The 25,204-nt window shown below is 54.0% G+C and overlaps 1 protein-coding gene and 1 long non-coding RNA gene across 3 annotated transcripts in view; one reads left to right on the top strand and one right to left on the bottom strand.

Annotated features, from left to right (window-relative positions):
• Positions 1-1,950: 1,950 nt before the first annotated feature.
• The window catches only part of IKBKB (inhibitor of nuclear factor kappa B kinase subunit beta), a 52,548-nt gene continuing 29,294 nt past the window's right edge, over positions 1,951-25,204 (bottom strand). The window contains exons 6-22 of one of the 2 annotated variants that reach the window (XM_027529809.1): positions 22,635-22,723; positions 21,509-21,598; positions 18,724-18,848; positions 15,323-15,430; positions 14,028-14,157; positions 13,601-13,795; positions 12,933-13,047; positions 12,207-12,330; positions 11,513-11,664; positions 11,288-11,349; positions 10,191-10,300; positions 9,164-9,213; positions 8,978-9,077; positions 8,658-8,805; positions 6,838-6,965; positions 4,514-4,604; positions 1,951-3,193 (exon numbers count right to left, since the gene is read on the bottom strand). In XM_027529809.1, coding sequence (XP_027385610.1) covers positions 3,128-3,193; positions 4,514-4,604; positions 6,838-6,965; positions 8,658-8,805; positions 8,978-9,077; positions 9,164-9,213; positions 10,191-10,300; positions 11,288-11,349; positions 11,513-11,664; positions 12,207-12,330; positions 12,933-13,047; positions 13,601-13,795; positions 14,028-14,157; positions 15,323-15,430; positions 18,724-18,848; positions 21,509-21,598; positions 22,635-22,723 — 1,883 coding nt within the window. In that variant the 3' untranslated portion in view covers positions 1,951-3,127. Of the gene's footprint in view, positions 3,194-4,513; positions 4,605-6,837; positions 6,966-7,252; positions 8,806-8,977; positions 9,078-9,163; positions 9,214-10,190; positions 10,301-11,287; positions 11,350-11,512; positions 11,665-12,206; positions 12,331-12,932; positions 13,048-13,600; positions 13,796-14,027; positions 14,158-15,322; positions 15,431-18,723; positions 18,849-21,508; positions 21,599-22,634; positions 22,724-25,204 lie in introns of those variants that run through there. The other variant, XM_027529811.1, reaches the window with a different exon arrangement.
• On the top strand, positions 16,613-18,395 carry LOC113884820. The gene is made up of 2 exons (XR_003509021.1): positions 16,613-17,103; positions 17,456-18,395. It is a non-coding gene; the product is annotated as an uncharacterized LOC113884820 (long non-coding RNA).

The raw sequence follows: 25,204 nt of genomic DNA, 5'->3' as shown, positions 1-25,204 counted from the left end.
CTGAGATTTTCTGCATCAATTGATATGATCGTGTGATATTTCTTCTTTAGCCTCTGTGTGATTACACTGATGGATTTCCAAATATTGAACTAGCTTCATATCCATGAAAAAAACCCACACTTGGTCATGGGTTATAACACTGCTGATTTTTCATTATTATTCTGTTAAGGATTTTTGCATCTTTGTGTGTTTTCATTTTCTGTACTGTTTTTGTCTACTTTGGTACCATGTTAATGCCTTCATAAAGTGAATTGGGAGGTAGGTATACTTCCTCTGAATTCTATTTTCTGGAAGAGATAGTGCAGAATAAGTGTTAATTCTTTCATTGGTAGAACTTTCCAATGTAACCATTTGGGCCAGAGATCTTTTTCAGGGGTTTTTAAATTATAAATTCAATTTATTTCATAGCTATATTGCTATTCATATTATTTCAAATTTGACGAGTTGTGGTAGATTGCATTTTTCAAGTAATTGGTTCATTTATTCTAAGTTATATTTATACGCATAGTTGTTCATAGTATTCCTGTACTATTCTTTTGGTATTTGCAACATCAGTAATTTCATTGTTTCATTCCTAATATTGATGATTTGTGTCTTCCGTCTTTGAACGTATCAAAAATCAGCTCATTTATTGATCGTATTGTTTTCCTATTTGTCAATGTCTTTGATTTCTGCTCTGATCTTTATTGTTTTGTTCATTCTGCTTGCTTTTATTTTGCTCTTCTCTTTTCTAAGTCATTCTTTATACCATGAATTTTGTGGAGGGGCTATATGGGTTCAATGGTGGCCCCCAGGAAGAAATGTCCACATCCCAATCCCCAGAATCTATAAATATTGCCTTATATTGCAAAATGTAAGATAAGGGTCTTGAAAAGAGACACTTATCCAGATCAGCCTTGAATTTGATCACAAGGCACATTTGATTTTCTAAAAGGCACATTTGATTTGAGAGACAGAAAAGTGGTGGCAATACGACCACAGAGGCAGAGAAGCGGCCACAAGTCAAGGATCTCCTGGATTCACCAGAAGCTAGAGGAAGCAAGTAACAGAATCACCCCTAGAGACTTTGGAGGACTTGATTTCAGACTTCCAGCCTCCAGACCTGTGAGAATAGATGTGTGTTAAGCCATGAAGTTTGTGGTGATTTGTTACAGCAGACCTAGGAACCTGACAGAGTTGGAGAGCAGCGTCTCTGCTGGCGTCATCGGCTGGTGTCTCCAGCACCCGCCAGGGACGCAGGAGCAAGAGGAATTGGGAACTCACCGCGTGTTACCACTCAGGGCCAAGGTCCCCGCTGCTCTGCATCCTTCAATCTTTCAGAATCTTCTTCGTTTATAAATAACGTCCAAGGGTCTCAGCTGCACTAGGAGGTGGGGAGGTGCATCTGCTCCACTTTCTGGAAGTCCAACCTCCAGGGTTTTCATTTTTTCAACCCATTAGCACTTTCTAGTTACATTACTCTTTTATCATTTTTTAATTTAAAAATTTCTATTTATTTGGCTGCATTGGGTCTTAGTTGCTGCATGCCAGTCTAGTTATGGTGTGTGGGCTTAGCTGCCCCCTGGCATTTGGGATCTTAGTTCCTCGACCAGGGATTGAACTCATGTCTCCTGCATTGGAAGGCGGATTCTTAACCACTGCACCACCAGGGAAGTCCCTGTTACTCTTTTGAAGCATGAACTTTGGTGATGTTTCTTTACTCAAAATTCTTCAGTGACTTCCAGCTGCCATTAAAATCGGCCCCTGACTCTTAGCTCAACACTCATTCCCTCCCTAATCTGACCCCACCCCAGCCTACCATTCAGGTCTAAATTCCCACTGTGTTCCTCACCAGTGTTTTCTAAATCATGCTTTATCACTCTCCAGTTCTTTGGGCCGTTCATCAATATTACATGCACACGAGAGAAAAATAAAAGGTGTCATTGTCAAGTGAGTTGGGGAAACAGCGGATTTAGGCGGAATTAACCCAGTTTATTATCAAGGGACTTTCCTTCCTTCAGTAAACCAGTGCATAATGTGAATTTCTAAGAGGCACTTAAAGCATGAACCGTTGTTCCCCAAACTTCCTGTACATGGAACCCACGGTACTGCCTCCACGGAAGGCACTCTGTGAAACTTCTCGTCTGGCTTTCTTCTCCAACCAAACTTGCCTGCCTGGGATCATCCAAGCTCACCGTGCTGTCCTTCTGTTACACAGAGAAGCTTTTGTGAGACGGCAGAGAGGCAGCACGGGCTCTAGCACCGTTTGATTTCATCAAACGTTCCATTGCAGTTGGGTTTTTGAGTTTGTTAAGTCCTAACCAGAGGTATTATAAAAATAGACAGTGGGGTCTGAGTCATGTTGCAAAATAGAGAATCTGTTTTTTAAATACATTCACTAAATAATACCGTGAGAGGATACGAGGGGCAGGACCTCTCCCGTGCCCCCATGGCCGCACACGGGGCAGGGCTGTGGGCACAGTGGGTCAGCAGGCTCGTGGGTGACAGACACTCTTTCTGTCTTTCCTTCTTCTCCAAGGCAGCTCGCTCCCAGGACTCTTTGGGACCCGGAGGAAGGGAGATGCTGTTCCCTCCTGGCTCCAGACAGTCAGGCTGGATGGAAGGACCGCAGCCTGGCTGCAGGTTGCAGGTGGAAGGACGAATGTTAGCAGCAGTGAGATCAGAGGAGAAAGGAGGATGGGGCAGGGTGGGGTCCGGGGTTTCGAGGTCTGCTCAAGAGAAGCTGGATCCAGAAACTCGAGCTACACAGACAGACCTCCTTTGGAGAGCAGGAGGGATCAGGAGGAGACAGCTGGCACAGAGCGCCACTCAGACTGCGTCCTGGGAGCCAGTTGGGTGCAGCCACTGAGCCTGGAGCACTCCTTTCCCCTCACGGGGGCAGCGGTGGCCCTGGTGACATCTCCTACATGCCGCCCCCCCGCATCCACGTCCTCTGGGCCTCTGCAGCGGAGGAAATCCAGCAAGTGGACGAGCTGCTGGCTATGCCCACGGAGGGCCACGCCTTCGGTCCACAGTGACCGTAACGGCTGCTGGAGGAGCGCGATCCCTGTCTGGGTGCCGAGGATGCCGGCGCGATGATGCTGGGGCCTCGGGCCAGGCGGCCCATGAGGGCCAGGGCCGCCCACCGTCACGAGGCCCGCTCCAGGCTCTGCTGTTCCTCCTCCTCCGACTGCAACCAGCTCCAGTCTAGAGACTGAAAGTCAACGGGCTCATTAACAACCCCGTGGCCACCCAGGTACCTGGTTTTCTTCTTTGGGAGGCAACCAGCGCAATTTAGAAGGAAGGCTAGAGCCTTTCACTGACAGTCAAGTTTCTGCAAGGGACCCCAGAGCCGGAGCTACGTCTTCAAGATCGTGCAGGAGCTTATCTTCAGATGGGCGTGGAGCCCCTCAGACTCTGGCCAGGCGATTTAAGTGTTATTCCTGCAGCTCACAGCACTGACCTATGCTCACTGCATGCCCAGGTGCCCAGGGCTCGTCTCAGCTCTCCACCTCCAGGCTAACCAGGTGGAACCGCCTGGCCAGACTTCCTTTCCCTCCGGCAGAAGCAAATAGGCAGTGCAAGGATCAAATCATACAGGGCCCAGAGGAGGAAGAGCAGCAAGAAGGAGACACAGAAAGCCCCAAACCGGAGAAGGACACTTGAAGAAATAAGAGGTGATTACCATTGGCAGTGACCTCTCCGATCCTTCCCCAAACCGAGAAGTTCCGGAAACACTATCACGGGACTGTATTGGCAGGAAATGGCCATTAAAAGACCCCAGTGAACGAATAAGCATCGTCTCAGCAACCCACTCCAGTACTCTTGCCTGGAAAATCCCATGGACGGAGGAGCCTGTAGGCTGCAGTCCACGGGGTTGCTAAGAGTCAGACACGACTGAACGACTTCACTTTCACTTTTCACTTTCACGCACTGGAGAAGGAAATGGCAACCCACTCCAGTGTTCTTGCCTGGAGAATCCCAGGGACGGGGGAGCCTGGTGGGCCACAGTCTATGGGGTCGCACAGAGTCGGACACGACTGAATCGACTTAGCAGCAGCAGCAGCAGCAGCAGCGGCGGCAAGTTCAGCTTTGCCTCGATGTCTCTGCACCTGGACTCATTTTTCTTTAGATCAGCTTCCCTAGAGCTAGGCTTGCTGAGTCCCTAAGCTCTGAGTCCCTGAGAGAGGGGGTGGTGACGGCTTTGTCCCTGGAGCCCAGCACCGCACCTCTGATGTGCATGCCCAGCAACTGCACAGAAGGCAAGAGCGGGAGAGAAGCCTTCCCACAGGGATGCTACCGGCCTCATAAGGACCATGTGCAGTGCGGATGAGAGGAGATAGAGCACGTAAGGTACCTGTGCTCGTTCAACAGTCGTCAGCCCTGTTATCACGATGAATAAGAAGGTTGTACCAGAAAATCGCAAGTGTACACTGAGATCAAGGCGGCAGGGTGTCACCTCTCTCTCAGCTTCTCCTCGTTTGCTGCAGAAAAGAAAAGGTGTGGAGCAGCGGGGGTCCCCGTGGGCCATTACCCTCAAACTCTGGTCCTGCTCCTTCATGGTGTCCTGCAGGGCGTTCTCCAGCTGGGTGCACAGGGTGTGAGCTTCAGCCACCAGGTCCTCACTGAAGAAAACAACTGGACTATTAGAATGCGGTCAGTGTGAATATACTTTTTCAAAAGTAATATATTACTGTGTACAAATATGCTAAAGGGCTTCTGGAAAGACTTTAAAAATTGAACGAATATTCTGAGTGTCTTAAAATACACGACACTGCCTCGCGATTTCATCTGTTCTTCTTGAGTGCTGTTACGGAAGCTCGAACCCAGCCGTGAGCATCGCCATTCACAACATGAGAAAGCAGAGGTCTGGCCTAATAAGAAAGCTCAGAGCCGAAGAGATTTCTTAGGCTCTCCCTAAACTGCCACCATCTGAAAATCTCTCCCAGATCACCCGTTTCACGGTTTTTGAAACTGACAAAGGCGTACAGACCACGAGACTTCCCCAGGTGTCCTCAGCTCTCTGAGACTGGGAGCGGCGTGTTCTAGGGACTGATTCATCTGCTGCGCTCTGGCCTTTCCTATGATGAGAAATGCACACGTCCCGAGAACAGGCCATGGCTGAGAAAGGCGAGACCAAAGCAAGCCATCTGTCCTGTTCTAACCTCGGCTCCAGGTGGGCAGACAGACGGCAGCCTGGGCCCCCAGGACACCTTTCCTAGAGCTTTGAGGATCTCGTGGAGGAACAGGACAAACCCAACAGAAAGGGCCTGCAGTTCCTCCTCTCACCGCAAAGGGGGCGCTGGTGAGAGGAGCAGAGCCCAGACTCATCCACCGGCGGCCACTGCCCAGGCCCCAGAGGCCCCGGACCTGGATACCACACTCAAGGAGCTAACTGGAAGTTGGGGATAGAATTAAGAATCCGACACGGGGAATTCTCTGGTGGTCCAGTGGTTAGGACTCTGCACTTTCACTGCCGAGGGCCCAGGTTCAGTATCTGCTTAGGGAAATACATTCTGCAAGCCAAGAGGCCAAAAAGAGAAATAGAGAAAAAAAAAAAAAAAAAACCCCAAAACAGTACAGGTTACAAACTCCCTAAGTACAGGAACAGGACTTCTTGAAAACAGCTTTACTGAGATATATTCACAAACCATAAAATTCACCTGTTTAAGGTGCACGACTACACCCTTCTGGTGCACTTACGGCGCTGTGCAACCACCGCAGAGGTCTAGTCCTTGACCGTTTTCATCACCCAAGGGGAAACCCTGTACCCGGTGTCAGTCATTCCTCTCCCTCAGCAATCAAGTCTCCTCTCTAGTCTGTAGATCTGCCCTTAGGAATCAATTTTCACTATCTCCAGTGCCTGGGGCCCAGCAAGGCTCTGAAGAAATGGGTGTGAGGCTGAACCAGAAACAAAAAAACCGCACAGGTGTCTCAGAAGACGGCGATCTGTGCGTATGTGTCCGGGCCGCAGAGAGGGTGGGAGGCAGGGCTGGGGTGGAGGGAAGACACTCCGGGGAGGGCTTCAGCAGAGCCGAGGACCCGGGGCTCCAGGATGCAGGTGGGTCGGCCCGGCCTGGTTACCCAGGGCTGCCGATCCCGAACCGCATGTCCAGTGAGAGCCCAGAACCCACTGATGCTGCTGGTCTGGACCAGGCTCCAAGACCCCCGGGCAGAGCCAGGAGCTTCCTGGGAGCAGGGGTGAGCCTGGAGAGAACGCTTGGAGGCTGGAAAAGGCTCAGCCTTGGCCCTGAGGCAGCTGGCTGCCATGGCTGGTCCCTGAATATCCGGAAGAATAACTCAATCAAAACAGTCTCCCATGAAGACGGATTTGACCAGAGAGGTCCTGGGGGCAGCACTGGGCTGGAAGCAGAGAGGGAAAGCCTCACGGGAAGGGCTCTGAGGCTGCACTCCCAGCTCTGCAGCAGCGAAGTACGCAGCAGGCAGGGAGGGGTGAATGGGGGCTGGGGGGAGGAGGGGCCACAGGAGGGACCAGCAGTGCGTGGCTGGGGCGCGGTGACCAGCAAACACCCTCAGGGACCTGCTTCTGTGAGCAAATAGCGAGGGACGGATGAGGGGACAGCACAGGACTGGCCAGCACTGGACGGAAGGTTCCCATCCAGTGAGAGCAACTCGGCCTCAGGTAAGGACGCCTGGCTGGGCAGGTCACAAGCAGCACTGTGAGCAACACACCACATCCACGCCCACAGTGCCCGGCACGGGGGACAGACACCAAGGGGCGTGCACGGCACCACTGATGGGAGACGCCGGCCGCCACCAAGAGACCCACGCTTCTGTGCCCAGAACCTCCTGATGCGCCCCGGACTTTGGTACTGGGCGCCGTGGATGAGGACTGACCTCTTCTCGGCGGCCTCGGGCAAGCTGTCGGGAGCCGTGCAGGGCTGTGACATCAGCTGGCAGGGGTGACTCAGGCGGGAGGCGTTCATACTGTCCGGGCTTCCGCTGACGGGACCCCGGACCTTGCTCTAGAGGGCAAAACCGGAAAGAGAATCAGTGGTCTGGGGGCAGAGGGATGACTGAAATTCTGCTTTCACGGCAGGGTGTTTTCTCGTGAAGACACCTGGCCACGAGACACATGCTCTTCCTGCAGAAATCAGGCAACATTGCCGTCTCATGGTTTGCATTTCGGCTTAGAAACTGCTTCTGCATCTGCAGGTGTAACTTTTTGATTGAGGGTTCTAAATACAGAGAGATCTGAGGGTTCTATTTCTTTTTTTTTTTTTTAATCAACCATTGGCCATTTAATTTTAAATTTTGGGGGTTCTAAATACAGAAAGATTTGAGAGCTCTATTTCTTTTTTAAAAAAATCAACCATTGGCCATTTAATTTTAAATTCTGGGGGTTCTAAATACAGAGAGATTTGAGGATTCTATCTCTTTTTTTTTAAATCAACCATTGGCCATTTAATTCTGTGTTTTTTTGGCTCTGCAGGCTCTTGACTGCAGTCATAGGCTTCTCCAGTTGTGGCCTGAGGGCTGAGTTGCCCCGTGGCACGTGGGATCTTAAGTGTCCTGACCAGTGAACAAACCCTCGTCCCGTGTTGGAAGGTGGATTCTCTACCGCTGGACTGCCAGGGAAGGCCCTGAGGCTTCTCTTTCATTAGCTGGATTGCTTAACAAACCCTTACAAGGAAATGAGAAGGAAGGCGCGTTTACTCTTCCCAAGGAGAAGAGAAACACACGGAGGTCCTAGGTGACTTCCCGTGACTTGCGCCACATGGGGAGCAAGAGGCCGAGGTGTTTCCTGGGCTGCGGCAGCCGGCGCACCTGGAGCAGCGGGCCTCCCCGGCCCGTGGCCGAGTGGCTCTGCCATCAGCCTCCTCAGCCTTCCCGCCGCCTGCCAGCTCGATTCCAAGTTTTTCTCGGCTCTTCTCCAGTTTCTGTCCTGGGCTCTCTTCTGTGCTGCGGTTTCTCTCTGAGCAGCACTCAGTGGGATCACAGCTACACTGGGATGGTGGGCACACGCAGAGCGGGCCGAGTGCTGCACTGCACAGGCCTGGCTCAGGGCCCAGCAGGCACGCCCCTCGGGGGCTGCACGCAGGTCTCCAGGAACCCGGGGTGTGACCTCATTTGGAGAAAGCATCTTTGCAGATGTAGCTAAAGATCCTGTGATGAGAACACTCTGGATTATCTGGGTGGGACCTACACCCAGGGACAAGTGTTTTTACACACTCGACACAGAAAAGGATTTCTTTGGTGGTACAGCGGATGATAGTCCACCTCCCTACGCAAGGGACACGGGTTCGATCCCTGGTCCAGGAAGATTCTACGTGTGGCAGAGTGGCTAAGCCCAAGCACCCTGGAGCCTGTGCTCTACAACCAGAGAAGCCGTCTCAGTGAGAAGCCTGCACATCGCCAACTCGAGAGCATCCCCCACTCACGGCAACTAGAGAAAGCTTGACTGCAGCAACAGAGACCCAGTGCCGCCAACAAGAAACCAATTTTAAAAAGAGAGAGACGTAGAGAAGAGGGCCACACTGAGTCAGAGGCAGAGACTGAAGTGATGCTGCCTCAAGCCAAGGAGTGCTGGAGCCAGTGGCGTCTGAGAAGCGGCGAGGAGGGATTCTCCCCTTGAGCCTCCCAAGGGGGCCCGGCCCAGCTGATGCGTGGACACCGACCCTGCCGTCTCCAGGACGGGCCCGCCCGGGCTCACTCACACACGCAATCTTCAGGAGGTTCCAGAGCTCCTTCTGCCGCTTCTCCTGCAGCCGCACCACCATCTTCTCGTCCTCGCTCATCAGGCTGACCACCTCCTCCACCTTGGGCAGCAGTTCCAGGGCCTTCTGCTTGCAGACCACGGTCTTACTGTGAAGACCAAGTGCGATGAGCTCCAGCGCGCCCGGTTTGGGGGGAGCAGGACGCGGCCCCGGCGGGGATGACTCAGCTTGGCCACTGCGGGTGGGAGCTCCTACGGGGCCCAGGGGAGGGGACGGGGCCTCTCCTCGCTCCACCCTCTGAGGGGACAGCGGCCTGATACCTGAGCTGCGTATAAATCACTCGCACTTTCTTCTCAAAGCCTTGGATTGCCTGGAGGAGCAGCCGCACCATTTCCTGACTGTCACCATCAGTCCGCTGGTCTGCAAAGCGGGACGGAGACGCATGGTCTGTGGGGGGACCAGCCTGGTGCCCGGGCAGCGGGGGACCCGGGAGGGGGCCCACTCACCTCTGGGCTTCTCCCTCAGCCTGCGGTAAAGCTCCCGCGCCTGCTCTTCCCTGAAACACACAAGGCAGAGGCTCTGTCAGCGCCCGAGCCCTGCCAGCAGCAGCACCGCCTTCTGGAAACTGGGCGGGCAGTATGTCCCGGCCGGAGGCAAGCACGCTCCCTGGGGATGTCACTGGCAAAACCCATGACAGAGGAAGACCCGGCTCACTGTCGAAATGCCAACTCAAAGCTCACAGTCAAGACTTCCTGAGAGTCCTCAGGACAGAAGCCTCCTCTGTCCCTCAGCGTTCCCCACCAACCTGGCCCCTGCAATTCAGAGGTGCGGGTCCTGAGTTCAGAGAACATGGCCTCTGAAACTCAAGCCAGGAGCAGACATGCCCTCCCCAGGACCCGAACACAGTGAGACAGGCTGACGTTTCCAGGGGTTGACTTTTGTTTGAAAACCAGAGTAAAATAAAACACTGAATAACTTGACGAAATATAGGCTACAAATAATCACATTTCAAAGACTGGAGCCTCCGGTCCTAAGAGTCCTGGCAGAAGCATCAGAGGCCTGGCTGAGCCCCAGGGAGGCTCTCCTGGCGCCCCTGTCTGCTCCCGGAATGCAGGAGGGGCTGCTCTGCCCAGGGAGGGTCCCTGTAGCTGAGGCCAAGTCCTGATCATGACTCAAATGAAGAGTCAAGGTCCCACCTTCTAAGACTTACCCGACTCCTTCCCTTCCTACTTCCTGCTTCTCAGGCCACACCCAGGTTGGGATATGCTGGGCAGCCAGGCATCTAACCTGATGCTTTGGAGTTCACGAACCATGGCTCGGGGCGTTATCTGAACTGGTCCCCACAACTGTGAGGTCAGACAGCTCTTCTGTATCAGATGAGGCTCAGAGGGACGGAGGTTTGCCCGGGCCCAGCTTCTAGACGTGCCGAGAGGCCCTCCCCGGGACCGGGCTGCACGGGAGGGCGTGCTCCAGGGGAACTTCGCTTGAACAGCCCACCCGCCCGCCCGCGCACAGACACACACACACACTCACAGATCATCCAGCGTCCCGCCCTGCTTCCGGCCCATGGGGCTGCGCTGCAGGTCCACGATGTCCGTCTGCAGGGCCATCATCCGCTCCACCAAGTGCTTCACCTCGTTCTCCTGGAGACAGTGCTGCGCTGAGACTGAGCCCCGACGGACTCGGCCAGGGACACCCGAGCCTCACCATGGACCTTCAGCTGCCCGGCTAGAAGGGACACGGCCTTGGGAGTCTGCGGCTGGGATCTGGGCCTGCCACCCGCCAGCTCTGTGGCCCTGGGGCAGGTCACCCTGGCCCCAAGCTGCAGTCTCCCCCACTGGAAACTGGGGCGAGATGCGACGGGGCCCAAGAGGACCCGGCCTGGCCCCGGTGTGGAGACGAGCTGGGGCACACTCCCCTCTCCTAATTCGTCCTTGATCTCAAGGGTTACGCCCACGAGGACAGAGATCGGGGGGAGCGGTGGGGTGGCGTGGTGGCTCACGTCCCTGCGCCTGAACAAGGGGTCACCCACCTCGAACGAGGGGTATCGGCACCGATTTATAGAAACAGACACTTCGACACGGAGGGGAGGCTCCCTGCCCGAGTTCACTGGGCAGATAGATGGTGGAAAAGTCCAGGAAAAGGCCTTGGGGCCCAGGCTTCCCCCTGAGCAAGGTCCACCGGGGCACCCCGCCTCCCTGCCTGGCCTCACGATCAACACTTCAGCAACACTTCAGCGGCATCTGATTCACAGCCCTCAGACTTGCCCCTTCAGGCCCGTTCCTTCCTACAGGCTCAGTGTCCCGAGGAGGAAGTCAGGGCAACTTCTGACATGGCGGAGTGCTGCTCCTTTATGCAAAGGCCCTTCTCGCGGGAAGAGGTCTGCACTCCCCGGGACGTGTCACGTCGTAAGCCTGACTCAGATCTGTGTGGCTCCTGGACCAGACACACTGGGGACCTCTGCCTGGCACCCCCTACCTTCCAGCAAGTGCTAGCTGAGGGCAGAGAGCCTGGAGAGGAAAATGTGATTTTTGACACAGAAGCTGGACCGAGCACTCAGTGAGAAAGGGGAAAGATGGCAGGGAAGAGGGTGCCCTTGGCCAGGCTGGGGACCCCAGGGAGCCTCCTACCCGTCCGCAGAGCTCCACGGCCTGCTCCATCTCCCTCCAGGCTAGCAGCAGCTTGTCCGACGCTGGAGGAAAAACACGGAGGTGAAAACAAAAGTTAAAAATAAAATGAAAACACCCCAAAACCAAGAAAGTAAAAAGGAATTCCGTTATAAGAGGACCAAAAAAAATACTTGAGAAAGAAGAGTTTAATGGTCTCTCCAGACTGATTGCTAAGGACACACTCACTGATCCCAAACTCCGTCTGCTCCCTGTACTTCTCCAGGTCAATCTGGATACTGGTCTTAAAGAAGTCCAGCTTGGCCTTGAGCTGCTGAGACATGGAGGCCATGGAGTTCTTCATCTTGGACAGACAGCTGTTGTTCCGCAGCAGATTCATCCTGCAGGGGCCCCCGAGAGACACACCGCGGGCATGTTTGGGATCCAGGTACCACTTCCTGGACAATAATAAAAGTGGCCTCCAACACCTTGGCAGGCCCCTGCTGTAATTAGTATAATCATAACAAGAGCAGCCACTTATATCCATCACGACAATTTCCTGGCCCGTGGCGATGGGTGAGGCTCTGCTTCGAAACTAGAATTAGGTGAAGTGCCACGCAAAGGAACCCAGAGCAGCCACAACCTGGGGAAGGAGTCAGCCTGGCCCGGCAGGGTGGCCTACCCGCAATGGAGCCAGGCCAGCCCTCCAGCCGGCTGCCCCCGCCCTGTCCACACCCCTGGCCTGTGCACTGACCACATGTGCCTGTTGGGTATAACAGGCCCTCCCTCCGTCCCGCCCACCGACGGCTTCCCGCCCTTCCAGAGCAGCGTCTTCCCTCCTGCCCCTCCCGACGGTGGCTGACCCTGGGCCCCCGCCTCGGCCCCCGCCCCATGGCCAGGCACTGGGCACTCGGTACGCGGTGTCCTGCAGCTGGGCACCTACATGGCCGCGCGCTGGCCCTGCTGCAGGCGGCTGCAGTCTTCCTTCAGGGCCTGGATGCTGTGCCAGACTTGGCCCCACACCTTCCGCAGCTGGAAGAACGGGAGGTTCCTCTTGGGCTCTTGCACTGAACAGAAACACAGGCGACCGTCAGGGCGCAGTGCCTGCGGTGGACGACAGCATCCCACCCCTGGAGCCCGCTGGCTCTGTAACGGCTCGGCTATTACACAACTGCCTTGGGTGTTGAGCCTGCTTCCTGTTGCTCACATTTGCGCCCCGGGGTACACACACGTCCAAATTTACAGATACACAGAACACGTTGGAAGGAAGACTCAGGAGTCTGGTGGCAGTTTTCCCTGGGAAACTGGGGACATGGAGGGGCTTACTCTTCACCGTGTTATTCTATTGTAACCTTTTGCTATCTTGTGCATATATCAATTACTAACGTACAAAGACAACTTCACAAATAAGATGGTTTTGCGATTCAAGGTCAACAGCCTGTGGGCCATCTTCTCTGTCCTTTGTTTAGATGAGGATGAAATTAACTGAAGATGTCCTGTCCTGCCTCCGGCAGGGCTGCTCCTCACATGTGCGACTGAAGACAGCTGTCTGAGGACCGGGTGGACTCGCCTGCTTGGTGGGGACCCCTCGCTTGGGCCAGGGCTCTCCCCCAGCTTTGTCCCAAGAGCTATAAGTGATCATCTTTTTAAAAGAATAGGCCGTGCTTACAGATGCAGCTGACGCTTTCAGGCTGGGGCTGTGGGGAGACCTGGCTTTCATAGGTGACCCTGCTGTTGTCAAAGAGGAAAACGAGGTCCATGTCCAGCGTGCGGCCCTCGTTCAGCTGCAAAGGGACCAGAGGCAAAATAAGGTCTCGCGGCCCCCACCACACCGTCCCCCAAGAAACGGGAGACTACAGAGCATGCTCGGCCAGGACGCGCCAGGAGCCCACCAGGCCTCTCCCAGTGCCTCTGGCCTCTACTGCCCTCGGCTGCTCCCTTTACGCTTATTACCTGATGCACACCTCATCTACAGCAGTACCTCCTGCTCTATCCTCTGTCTTTACCGCGTAACTCAGATGCCTGCCATCTCCTTTACTGTCCAGTGCCTCTTCCCCTGTGTTAAATCTGCAGCTCATTTTGTGCGGTGGTCAGCACAGCACCGCACATGACAGGGGGGTCAAAAACAGTTTCGGCTGACGTGGAAGAATGAAGCGTCGCTTTGGCAGTAAGGGCAAAAGGCACTCCCAGTGGTCTGGAAGGTACAGCTAAAGCGTGGGGCGATCCGTGTCTCCTACCAAGCCCGCGGGATCTCGCGTTCCCACCTCGGAACGGGCAGGCGCCTGCCCAGTGGTGTGGCAGACGGGCCACCTGCCGCCTGCAGGAGGCCGGGCTCACCTTGCCGTCCGAGAGGCACTGGGCGGCAGGCTTGTCGGGGATCAGGGCCAGCCCTGCCTCCTGCAGCAGCTCCTGGTCCTCCTCGAGGATGCCTGTGTCCTGGCGGATGCGGGCCTTCAGGCTCTGCAGGCTCTCGTCCTCGGTCACGGGGTAGGTGTGCAGGGTGCCCGTGACCATGTTCAGGACATGAAGCAGCTGCAAAAACCCGGGGGGTCACGGGAGGGTCACAGGAGACACGGCTCAACGGGGACGCCTTCCTGCTGGCCCGGCTTCTCAGAGGCCCCGCTTGGGGTCCGCACGCCAGAATCTTTCCCTTCCTGTGGGTCCCCGGCAACGGCCTCACGACCCATCAGTCAGCAAGGGTCCCATCACACCCTCACAGGGGTCAGGGGGCCCATGGCCTGGGGCAGACTGGGCGCAGGCTCACCTTCAAGTTCAAGATGTCGTCCAGGGCCTTGAAGCAGCCGTTGGGCCCGTAGACAGGGTCGGTGCCCCTCTGGCGCGGGTGCCACATCAGCATCAGCTGCAGCCACTTCTCCAGCCGCTGGGCCAGGACGCTGAGGGGGCGGGGGTGTGTGTGTGCACCTGCGCACGTGTGCGAGGCCCAGCACCAGCTTCGCATCCCACGTGTGTGCGTGCACGTGCATGAGGCCCACCACCAGCTTACCGGCGCACATGGGGACCGAAAAGCACACACGCTTCTCACGCCCCATGTGACCATCGCGAGACGGGGCCAAAGTGGTCCCTGAGGCTGAACCACCCTGAGGAAGGGTGAGCCTTCCCTTAACAAAATGAATCGCTCGGGGGCTCGACCTCTCCCCCCCACCCCCGCCATCGGATCTGCACAAACACCCTCCCGTCGGGGGCCTCTGGGCAGAGGGCCATGCGAGACCCTCCAGGCAGCTTTCCAGGTGCTGAGCAGCCCCGTCCCCCATCAGGAGCACTGCCCAACGATCTGGCCCCACACCGCCGGTTCGATCCATGTTGTCAGTCGCTCCCTGGAAAGCGTCTGAGGAGTTCACGCCGCACTGCTGGGCACCCCCAGCACCCCTCCCTGCCCCCCAACAGAAGCCCTCCAGAGGCCAACATCACCACCCGCTGCCTCTCCCTGGCCGCCCCCGAGGCTTTTCCCCTTGAAGAGCCTTCCTCTTCATCAACCTGCCCTGCCTATTGGTCCAGATCCTTCCAGGAAGTTCCAGCTCAGCTCCTCCACAGGGGACCCCCCTCCCCATCCTCCACAGACTCATGGAAACTGAGCCGCGTGCCTCGACATGGGGCTGCTGGCTGCTGTCTCCTGAACCATCTCCCGGTTCTGATAAGATGACCTGATGGCTCATATTCTGGTTCTGAGACCAGACTGCTATGCTGTTCAAATGCAAAGGTTTATTTATTGGCAGTAACACAGTGCCAGGCTGCAGAAGGATGGGCAAAGAGCATAAGGGGCAATTCCCTACCCTTCAGAGCTTACAGCTGACCAGGAAGTAAGCCCTCTGCCAGACCAAACGCCTGCAAGGCAGAGCCACCACGGCTGAGGAGGGCGACAAGCGGTGCTGGGAACCCAGGAGGTGACTCCAGACGGGTGGGGTGGGGACGGCGTGCTAAGACCGAGATGGACGATGGCAGGACCTGGGGTCAGAGCTGCCGGGGACGTCGGCCCCAACCCCCGTCTTTAGAAAGGAAGGACAGGCCGCAGAGGAGGAGGAAGAGAGGCCGGGGGCGTACCTGTTGAGGTTGTTGGGGTGCGGCAGTGAGCTGGAGAACTTCACGGCCCCGTTCAGGTCCTCGCTTACCACGATGTCCATCTCGCTCTTCTGCCGGACTTTGGAGTGCCTGTGGACGTGGGGGGACTGTCACGCTGCGTGTAGCCTTCACGCTGCGTGTACCGTCACGCTGCGTGCAGTGACCCTGATGTAAGCGGGTGCCCAACAGCCCCTTACATGGGTGACCTTCCATTTGACAACCAGAGAGGATCCCCCTGGGGGGCTATTGAACCACTTGTGAGGCCCAGCAACCCACTGGGATGCTTCTTTGGGAGGTTAAGGGCAGCGGTACTGCCCGGTGAGAGTCAGGAACCTGCGGGCTTGTACCGCTGTCTCCTGACCGCACCCCGGCCCATCTGGCTTGTTCTTTTACTTTCCATCTAACACAGAGAATGAAGACAGGACATCTGCACCACGGTTCCTTCACGTGCCATCTGCACACACCACGCACTTCCCTCTAAATGCAATGGCTATGCCTGACTTCTAAAGGCAAGTGAAGCACTAACGTCTTCCAACTAGGAGACCCTTTAGATGTATCTGAAGTAGTGTTTAAGAAAAAAGATTTTAAACTGGCTTCACATGTTCTCTGCGACGCTTCACAGAGAATCAAGAGCTGACAGTGAATGCAGCCTTCTCCACCCGAGACCTCTGTGGGGTAGGCAGTTTTCAGTCCCCCACCCCCCACCCTCACCAGGTCAGGAAACGACCTGCCCAAGGTCACACACTAGAGAAAGAACCAGGGACTTGGAGCCAAGGACAGGTGCTCCTCCTACTCCGTCTGAATGTCCGCGTCCTTCCTTTCCAGAAAGACACGGAAGATTCAGTTGGAAAATGCTTTAGCCTGAAATCTCATTGGCAGGGGGGGTAAACTGAGCCACGTGGAGAACACAGAGCCTGGAAGAGCCAGGGTGTGGCTTGAACCTGCCTGCTGGAATCAGGCTGTCATGACACACGGTGGGATGGTGTTCTGATAGAAACTCAAGTCTGTCCACGGGAAATCACACAGATAAATGAAAGGACGCCGAGTGAAACGCTCACTGCTTAGGCTGGTCCTAAAATGTATTTTCAAGACTGGTCCTTCAAAGCAGCTTTATGATAGAATAATAAAGCTCAAATTGCATTTGTTCTGAAATTACTATCTACCTGCCGTTTGAGATGAGACTGAAATTGTTAAAAGTTGCCTAAGGCATTACAGGCAGACCAGACAGGCACGTCTCACAAACTCGGGTTTCAGAGATGCGTGCTTGGAAGTGGTCACCTGGCCTCCCAGCAACGTGAGGGAGGCTGGCTCTGCAGACAGCCGGGCCATCAGGGATGGTTTCAAATGGCATTTCCTCTAGTTCTGACGGCTTCTGATTCACCTTGCTATAAATAATGGAAACGCTCAACATTTGAACAGAACTGCAGTCGTCCCTTGGTGAGTTAAAAACAGAATGCATGTATAGACAGTTTAAAGTGACTGTCGTGACGGTCGCATGATGCGGTGTGACTGTTAACGCAAGGAGCTAAGTCAGTGCCACGGAGCCCAGCTCAGGGCGCTGCTTGTGCTAACGTCAGTCCCCACGGGAGGGCGCCCTCCGCCACGTCAGCAGGCCCCTCGGGCATGGAGACCGAGCCTGGGTCATCCTTTCCTGTGTTTGGTGTGTAAACGGTGACGGAACTGGACTGCGTCACAGAAAGCTACTCTTCTTGAACCGATTTCAAAGGCTACGTCTTGGTCTTACAAATAAACATTCTCATGATGTAAGTACCTGTGTCCTTTGAGAAAGTCTGTGTTTTTGGTACTCCCAGGAAGATACTGAGAAACGTGACATCAGCCAGTGCTGCCCCACAAAGGGCGCAGGGGGAGAGGACCTTTGCATGTTCCTGGTGGAAATGTTATTCACACAAACTTTCTGTGGAGCACGTTGTTAGTACAAACCAAAAACCTTGAACACGTGCACAATCTGGTATGTTGATCCCATTTCTAGGAACTTAACCCAGGGAAATACCTGTGGATAGACCAGGATTTCCCTGAGCTATTTGAGTTAAGTGTGAAAGGCAGGTTCTGTGAGAGCACGTATGGTAACCTACTTTGTTTTTTGAACAAACACAGGCACACAGGAGAAGAGTCTGGAGACGGAGGAATGTTAGTGGCGGCGGGAGGAAATTCTCAGTGTAAAAACCCTGGACAAGTACTCACAGGGCAGCGTGCCTGCGATGTCATCAAGAGGCGAGAAGGGGTGAAATCCACAAATGAGCCAGCGGGCAGATCCATGCCGCTCACTTGTGGATGTACAAAACAGCCCTGAGGTGGGCCCAAAGCCAACAGTGCCAGGCGTGCGTGGGGGGGCGGATACCAAGCAGGTGGCGTGGGATGACTTTTCCCTCTTCTGCTTTCTGAAGGATGAACCCCGAGAACTTAGCACTGCTCCAAACACTAAAACTGGAGATAAAAAATTCTGGACAATGGTCCTATCGTTTCAGTGTGTGGTCCCTCAAGGAATCACTGTGAATGAACCCTAATGGGTTCAAGGGAACATGAACTTTTAAATGATGCATTTCAGTAATGATTAACTTTTATGTATATAATGAACCACATATTAGTATTACAATTAGAAGAAAAGTTTAAAAATACAGAGTAGTTTTTAAAACCTTGATCATATTCCTTATTAGAAAATACCTTTTCAGCAGTGTACCAGGTCCACTGTCTGATGCTTTTAAATCCAAATTTCATAGTTTCTGGTCTTTCGTTTAGATCTCTAATCCACTTTATTTTTGTGTACAGTGTTAGAAAGTGTTCTAGTTTCATTCTTTTACCAATACAGTATATTAATGCATATAAATGGAATTTACAATGATGGTAACAATGATTCTATATGCAAAGCACCAAAAGAAACACAGATGTGAAGAACAGACCATTGGACTACGTGGGAGAAGGCAAGGGTGGGATGATATCAGAGAACAGCCCTGAAACGTGTATACTGCCGTATGTAAAAAAAAAATTTGTACTGAGGTGCAGTAATATTTGTCCACAATAAACTTCCATGTACATACGTCCCGTTATTTGTCCTGTGAACATGCCCTTTGCTTGTTTACCACACACACACACACACACACACACACACTCTGTAAACACACTGGCTTCCTGCCCTGCACAGAGCAGTCATTTACAGGATGGGATTTGGGCTGTTAAGGTTCAGAATCCAGGGCTCTTGGAGCTCAGGCTGTGCTCACGCCGGGTCGCAACAGGACTTCCTTGGGGTCACAGGTCACAGGGGTCTCAGGCCCGGACTGGGGCGCCCCACGAGACCGGGAAGGGGAGGCGGCATCTGGCAAAGGCAGGGGACACCCTCCCGGGGGGCGGGCCCGGGGCTCACTCACCACTGCACGGGCTGCCAGTTGGGCAGGAAAGGCCGGAAGCCGGTGATGCACTCGAAGGCCAAGGTGCCGAAGCTCCAGTAGTCCACGGTCACCGTGTACTTCTGCTGCTCCAGCAGCTCGGGGGCCTGCGGGGACGGGGGGCACACACCTGAGCTGAGCCCGCGCTGAGGGGCCACCACGGGGGAGCACCCAGCACCCTGCCCTGCCCCACGCTTCCCGGAGGCGCCCGGCACCCTGGCCTGCCCCACGCTCCCCGGACCCCGCGCTGAGGGGCCACCATGGGGGGGTGCCCGGCACCCTGGCCTGCCCCACGCTCCCCGGACCCCACGCTGAGGGGCCACCATGGGGGGGTGCCCAGCACCCTGGCCTGCCCCACGCTCCTTGGACCCCGCTCTGAGGGAAGAGGTGGCCACGAATCGGAGGGTAGAATCTAGACTCTCTGATCTCATCCCATCCCAGGGCTGAAAGAAGGGCCTGCGGCAGGGGCAGGGGGGTTTTGGTGTGCTGTGCACCCTTCTCCCGGGTGCCGTGCAGGGCCACAAAGGGAAGTGATCCAGGCCACACAAACCCAGGCACAGCGTATGCAACGAATGCCGGCCAACCCCCTAACGCGGTTCACGATGGGACAGAATGTCACAGTCGAGCAGGGAAGGCCAGCTGCCCAAGCAGTCAGGCTAGGGTGACAGGAAGCTTCCCAGCACAGGCGGGGCGGGGCCGGCTCAGGGTGCCTGAGGGCAGACGTTCCGGAAAGGACCCTGAGGCGTGCAGGCAGGACTGAGCCCAGGCTGGGGGCAGGCAGGACACGAAGGACCACAAGCCAAGACGAAACGCGTGGGACGGTCAGGTCGGCCTCTGTGTCTGGTTCTGGACAGAAGTTTTGGCCCTGCGAATGGTCAGAGCTCAGGCCCCACATTCACTGGCACTGAGCCGACAAGGGGTCCAGAGGACACAGGGCAGGACCCTCAGGACCCCGCTCCATGGGCACAGGTACTGAGTCACAGCCCCAGGTCCCCACCCTGAAACCTCTACCCACCAGAGCAGGGGATGAAAGGACAGCGTCCACTGCCCAGCGGGGGTTAATGGGAGTGTGGATGCACTCACAAGGACCTTCTCTTTTTTATGTAAGACCCAAGTAGGCTATTTAAGCTCACGGAGCCCAGGGGCTTTCAACTTTCTTTCATTTTTCTTTTATAAACCGCAGACTCCGTTATTCAGTCCACATTTCCTGGTCATCACTTACATGCAATCTACCACTAAGTCCTGCTGAACCTGTTCCGGCCTTTCTTGTTTTTTTTGTTATTTGTTTGTTTGCTGGTGTTTTGTTTTGTTTTTGCCGCACTGCGTGGCTTGTGGGATCTTAGTTCCCTGACCAGGGATCAAACTCTTGCTCTTGGCGGTGAAAGCGCGGAGTCCTAACCTCCCCAGGGAGGCCCCTCTCTCAGGCACTTCTTGAGCCGTCCTCCACATCCTGACGCTGCCCACCGGCTCAGACTAGCCCGCCCCAACGGCCTCCATACCACTCGCCCGCTACCTGCAGCTCACCCTCCACATTGTGCCAAGTGTGGTCTCTTCTGAAGGTAAACCTGACTCCTCTCATGCCCAAGACCCTTCACCGTCCCTCCAGAGGTTTCAGGATCAAGTCTGGAGTCTCTAACGCAGCCAGCGAGGCTCTGAATGACCTGTCCCCCGCCTCCCTCTCCAGCCTCAACCCGAGATGGCCTCCTCCTCCTCTGGTTCCGGCCGTGCCTTCTGGGCGCCTCCTGCTGCCCCACTGCCTGGAGCTCCCTCTTCGCACCCCCAGTCCCTGGACGTGCAGGCCCAGCACAGGGTCCCCCTAATGTGTCACAACATCCCGCGCTCTCCCTTCGCAGTCCTTATCACAAGTCCAACTGCTTCATCATCTGTGTACCGGGGCCTCGTCCACCTTCTTCCTAAACTCTAAAACGACGCTTGCAGCTTGTCTGCAGGACGTGAGGAAGAGCTTCCAGGAAAAACAGGTTTGGGAAGCACTGGGTTCCAAGAAAAGTGGCTTTCTTGGTATAAGAAAGAAATACATTTAAGTGCAAGTTTGATGTATGAAGCAGGGCACCCAGAGCCAGCGCCCTGTGACGACCTGGAAGGATGAGGTGGGGAGGCCAGCAGGTGGCGGGGGACTCAGGATGTGGGCGCACACATGTATGCCTGTGGCTGATTCATACTGATGTGCGACAAAAACCATCACACTATTGTAAAGCAATTATCCTCCAATTAAAATGAATAATTTTTTTAAAAAAGCCTTAAATATATGCATGTGCAATGTGGCTTCCCCCCACAAAAAAAAAATAAAACATAAAAAGGAAAAACTACAGGTGGTCAGTATTTCTTGGATGAATGGGGGACTCAAATAGAGCCACAACATTCAGACCAAATAAGAAGAAGAAAGGGTTGGAGCTGGAAGCCAGCCCTCTGCCCTTGGCCCCCGTGATGTGGCGTGGGAACGGAGAGCCCTTTGGAGCAGCGGGAGCCTGGTTTAAACTCTCTGGGCTAGAACACCGCAGCATGGGGGGTCACGGGACGCGCGCAGGCCCAGGAGCAGAGCCCTTTAGACGTGAGAGGATGACTGCGCCCGCCTGGGCCTCTGGGAGGACGAGGAGTCTGACCTCACACACCAGTGTTTCCTGTGCCTCCAGGAGTCATCCAGAGAGCCGGCAAGCTCAGACGGCAGAAGGTGAGGGAGGAAGCAGAGCCCTGCGGCCATGGCCTCCAGAGAGAGGCTGATGCGCAGACCTGGGAACCCGCCTCTTACCAGGTACTGCAGGGTCCCCACGAAGGACGTGCAGAGGCTGCCCTGGTCCAGCTCCTTGGCGTATCCCAGGTCAATAATTTTGTGTATTAACTGGAAGAAAAATCAAGGAGGGGGAGACATCTGAGGGCTCCGCGAGTCCGCTGTCCTTCAAGAATCCTGAGCACCTCTGCTGGTGCAGAGGGTGTATCTCTGGATTCCCAGTCCTAAGACCCCAAGCGCCTAAGGACCGCCAAATAGGCAGGAGAATGCCCTAGACGCGGTAGGTTCAGGCAAAAGAAACAACGTAGAAACGCCAGGCGCGTGTCCCCCCTTGCCTGGTGAACACCTGCTGGAGGAAGGTCAGAATTCGGTGACCACGCACCCCGAATTCGGGACTGCGAACCCTGGACTTGCCGTGACGCGAAGGACCAGGTGGGCTTCCTTCTCAGTAAACACCTTAAATTCTCCAACCTCTGATAGACTGCCGGGAATGGGTGTGAACAGGGACAGAGGTGAGGGCCAGGACGGGCGTGGGTTACGCTGACGGAAGCCGCGGGGGAGAGATCAGACGGCCCACGGCTGAGCGGCTGCATTCCACTCATCTGAGCCCTGCTCGCCACCCAGCTGAACAAACATGGCCCAGCCCTGCAGGGAGGTGATCCCACACCTGAGCAGGGGGGCCCCTGAGAGCTCTGGGGAAACTGCAGGCTGGACCAGGCCAGCTCCAAATACATCCTTTCGGCCACGTCCAGAACCCACCTACAGCTGGATTCTCTGTGAGCTTCAAAAGCTGAGGCTCCCAAACAAACAGAAAACAAAAAACATGTTTCCAAGAAGTGCAAGGCCCCAAGGCTGGAGGGGGTGGCAGGTGGAAGACAAACACTATTTTTCTTATCGGATTCCTGCATCTTGGGATGGTTAACAATGTGGTCTGTTCAAACTGGCGTCAACCTGCGAGCCAGAACTTGGTGCTGGATTTTGTTTCGATTCAAAGAGCACTCCCAGAGAATCAAAGCAAACGCATGAGCAAGGAAACCCAAACATAAGCAGGCACGCAAAGCGCATTCCTCGCCCCCACTGCCTGCCCCCAGCTGCTCAGCCCACGCTCCCCCGCCCCTCCCCGAGGCTGGCCCGCAGGGTCACTCACTCTCTGTTCCCCTTGCTGCAGGACAATGTTTTCTGGCTTCAGATCCCGATGGATGATTCTGTTCTCATGAAGGTATCGAAGTGCAGAGGCTGAGAGGGTGGAAAGGGGAGTGAGTTCCCGTTAAGCCTGGACGATGCCTTTTACTCGGCATTGCCTTCCCAGTGAAAGATGGTTATTGCGTGTCCCGGACACACACCCCGACTCCGTGCAGGGGCTCACAGCGGGGGCGGTGGGGGACAGGCCCACAGACGCCCAGCCAGTGAAGGGAGGGAGACCTGGCTACGTGAGCAGAACTTGGGCCAGCACCAGAATCTGCCTGGTTCGGGTAAAGAACTCCGAGCCTTCCATCCACGAGGTCACCACCTCCCGTTTCGAGCAGCGGTTCTCAAACAGCACAGCCCAGTCCGGCAGCATCAGACTTGGTACACAGAAACGCCAAACCCTCGGGTCCCGCCCCAGGTGGAGTGAATCAGAAACTGGGGGGGGGACCCAGCAGTCTGCTCTCTATCAAGCCCTCCAGGAGGTGCTGATTAACTTTGAGACGGGGACCTTCTCTGGTCTAGAGGCTCGAAAAGTAAATTCTGCAGGGTGGGCAAGGGAGACGGGCCCTCTGGGCAGACAGCACTTGGTCATCAGATGCAGAGGATGCAGGGCAGAGCTGCCTCCAGGGAGGAAGCGGGGTAGGGTGCCTAGAAGGGGAGAATGGGGGGCGCCTTCAATACACCTGCCGGTCCAGCGTGCGTCTGCCATGTGCCCCGTCCTCTGCTGGGCTCTGAGGGCCGTGAAATAAGGGAGGACGTGGTTCCCAACTTTAAAGCGCTCAGACTCTAGCTGACAAGGAAGCAGCCCGCACCACCCGGCTCACTCGCTACCGCAGCGTCTGCTGTGAAGAACAAACGTGACCACGTGAGCCAGGACGGCCAAGGCTCAGACCATCAGGATGTGGCTTTTACCCCTAAGAGAGGTTTTAACAGAAGTCCTAACAACCTGGATGTACCACAGATGAAAGAAACAAGAAGTATTAGAAAGAGATAAAATGATCTTTATCTGGAAATGATCTGACTCTAAGCGTAGAAGACTCAATAGACTAAAAACTGGGGGAAATGTAGTAAGTTGTCTGCAAGCAAAACAAGTAGATACAAATCAACAGTTTTTGCCCGGTCATAGATCCAGTTGAAAGGAAAAAAAAAATCCCATTCACACTAACAGCAAAAATTCTAAAGTACCACAGGATAAATTTAGCAAAAAAAAAAAGAAAAAAAAAGCGTCATGGGAGGAAAACTATATGGCATTAAAAAAAAGCTAAACAAATAACACAAAGAGGTTTTAAAAGTTTGTGGCAACTAGAGAAAAGAGTACTGAGGGTCCTTAAACAGCTAAAAATAAAGTTACCAGATGAATCGTATATTACTATCTCTAATAAAACTCTAATTCAAAAAGATACACGCACCACTGCATTCACTGAAGTGCTATTTACAACAGCCAAACACGGAAGCGACCTAAACATCCATCAACAGATGAATGATGAAGAAGATATGGTACACGCACGATGGAGTATCACTCAGCCGTGAAAAAGAACGCAACAATGCCTTGCAGCCACATGGATGGACCCTGAGATTATCACAGTAAGTGAAACAAACCAGACAGACAAAGATGAGTATCACATGGTATCACTTACCTGTGGAATCTAAAAGAAAACGATACAAATGAACTTACATACCAACAGAAACAGACTCACAGAGGCGGAAAACAAACTTAACCGTCACCAAAGGGGAAGAAGCGGGAGGGATAAACTAGGAGTCTGAGATGAATAAACACCCACTACAGAACATAAAATAATCAACAAGGCCCTACTGTATAGCGCACAGAACTATACTCAACAGCTTATAATAAACTATAATGGAAAAGAATGAAAACTACATACACACACACATTCTATAACCAAATCACTTTGCTGTACACTTGAAATATTGTAAATCAACTACACTTCACTTAAAAAGAAAGAAGGAAAAATTTATGGCAAAAGATACTATACAAAGAGCAAAAGACCAAAAAAGGGGGAAAAAAATATCTGTAACACATATGCCAAAAACATGCATCTACAGACAAAAACTCCTACAAGCCAGTAAGAAAGCAACGCAGGTGTTAGGGAAGCGACACTACTATTTTCAGAATCATAATGTTATGTTACTTTTCTAAATTAAAAAAAAAAGCTTTTTTTTTTTTTTTTACTTTAAAGGAACATAAAAAAACCCAAAGAAGTGGGTTAGACAGGTGCTTCCCAGGATTTTAGATTCAGGCCAGAAGGATTAAGGATAAAGACTGAGGATGGGGTTCAAGAGAAAATGACCATGTTTTTATTTTCCGAGCTTAGGCACATTTAAAAATAATATTATCTACTATCAATAGAACTAAGCAATTAGTGATTTACTAAAGAAAAGACCATTCTAATAACAAAGAAAGAAAGCAAACCAGTAGAAAAACTGGCAAAGAACACATGAAAGGGGAGCTTATAGTAGAAATGAAACACGGACCGCAAGCAATTACGCGGTTGCGTACGAAGTCGCTCA

The sequence above is a fragment of the Bos indicus x Bos taurus genome, chromosome 27, assembly GCF_003369695.1.
Source record: "Bos indicus x Bos taurus breed Angus x Brahman F1 hybrid chromosome 27, Bos_hybrid_MaternalHap_v2.0, whole genome shotgun sequence".
Classification (NCBI taxonomy): domain Eukaryota; kingdom Metazoa; phylum Chordata; class Mammalia; order Artiodactyla; family Bovidae; genus Bos; species Bos indicus x Bos taurus.
The sequence above is the reverse complement of the archived record's forward strand: the minus strand, read 5'-3'. Positions and strand labels throughout refer to the sequence as shown.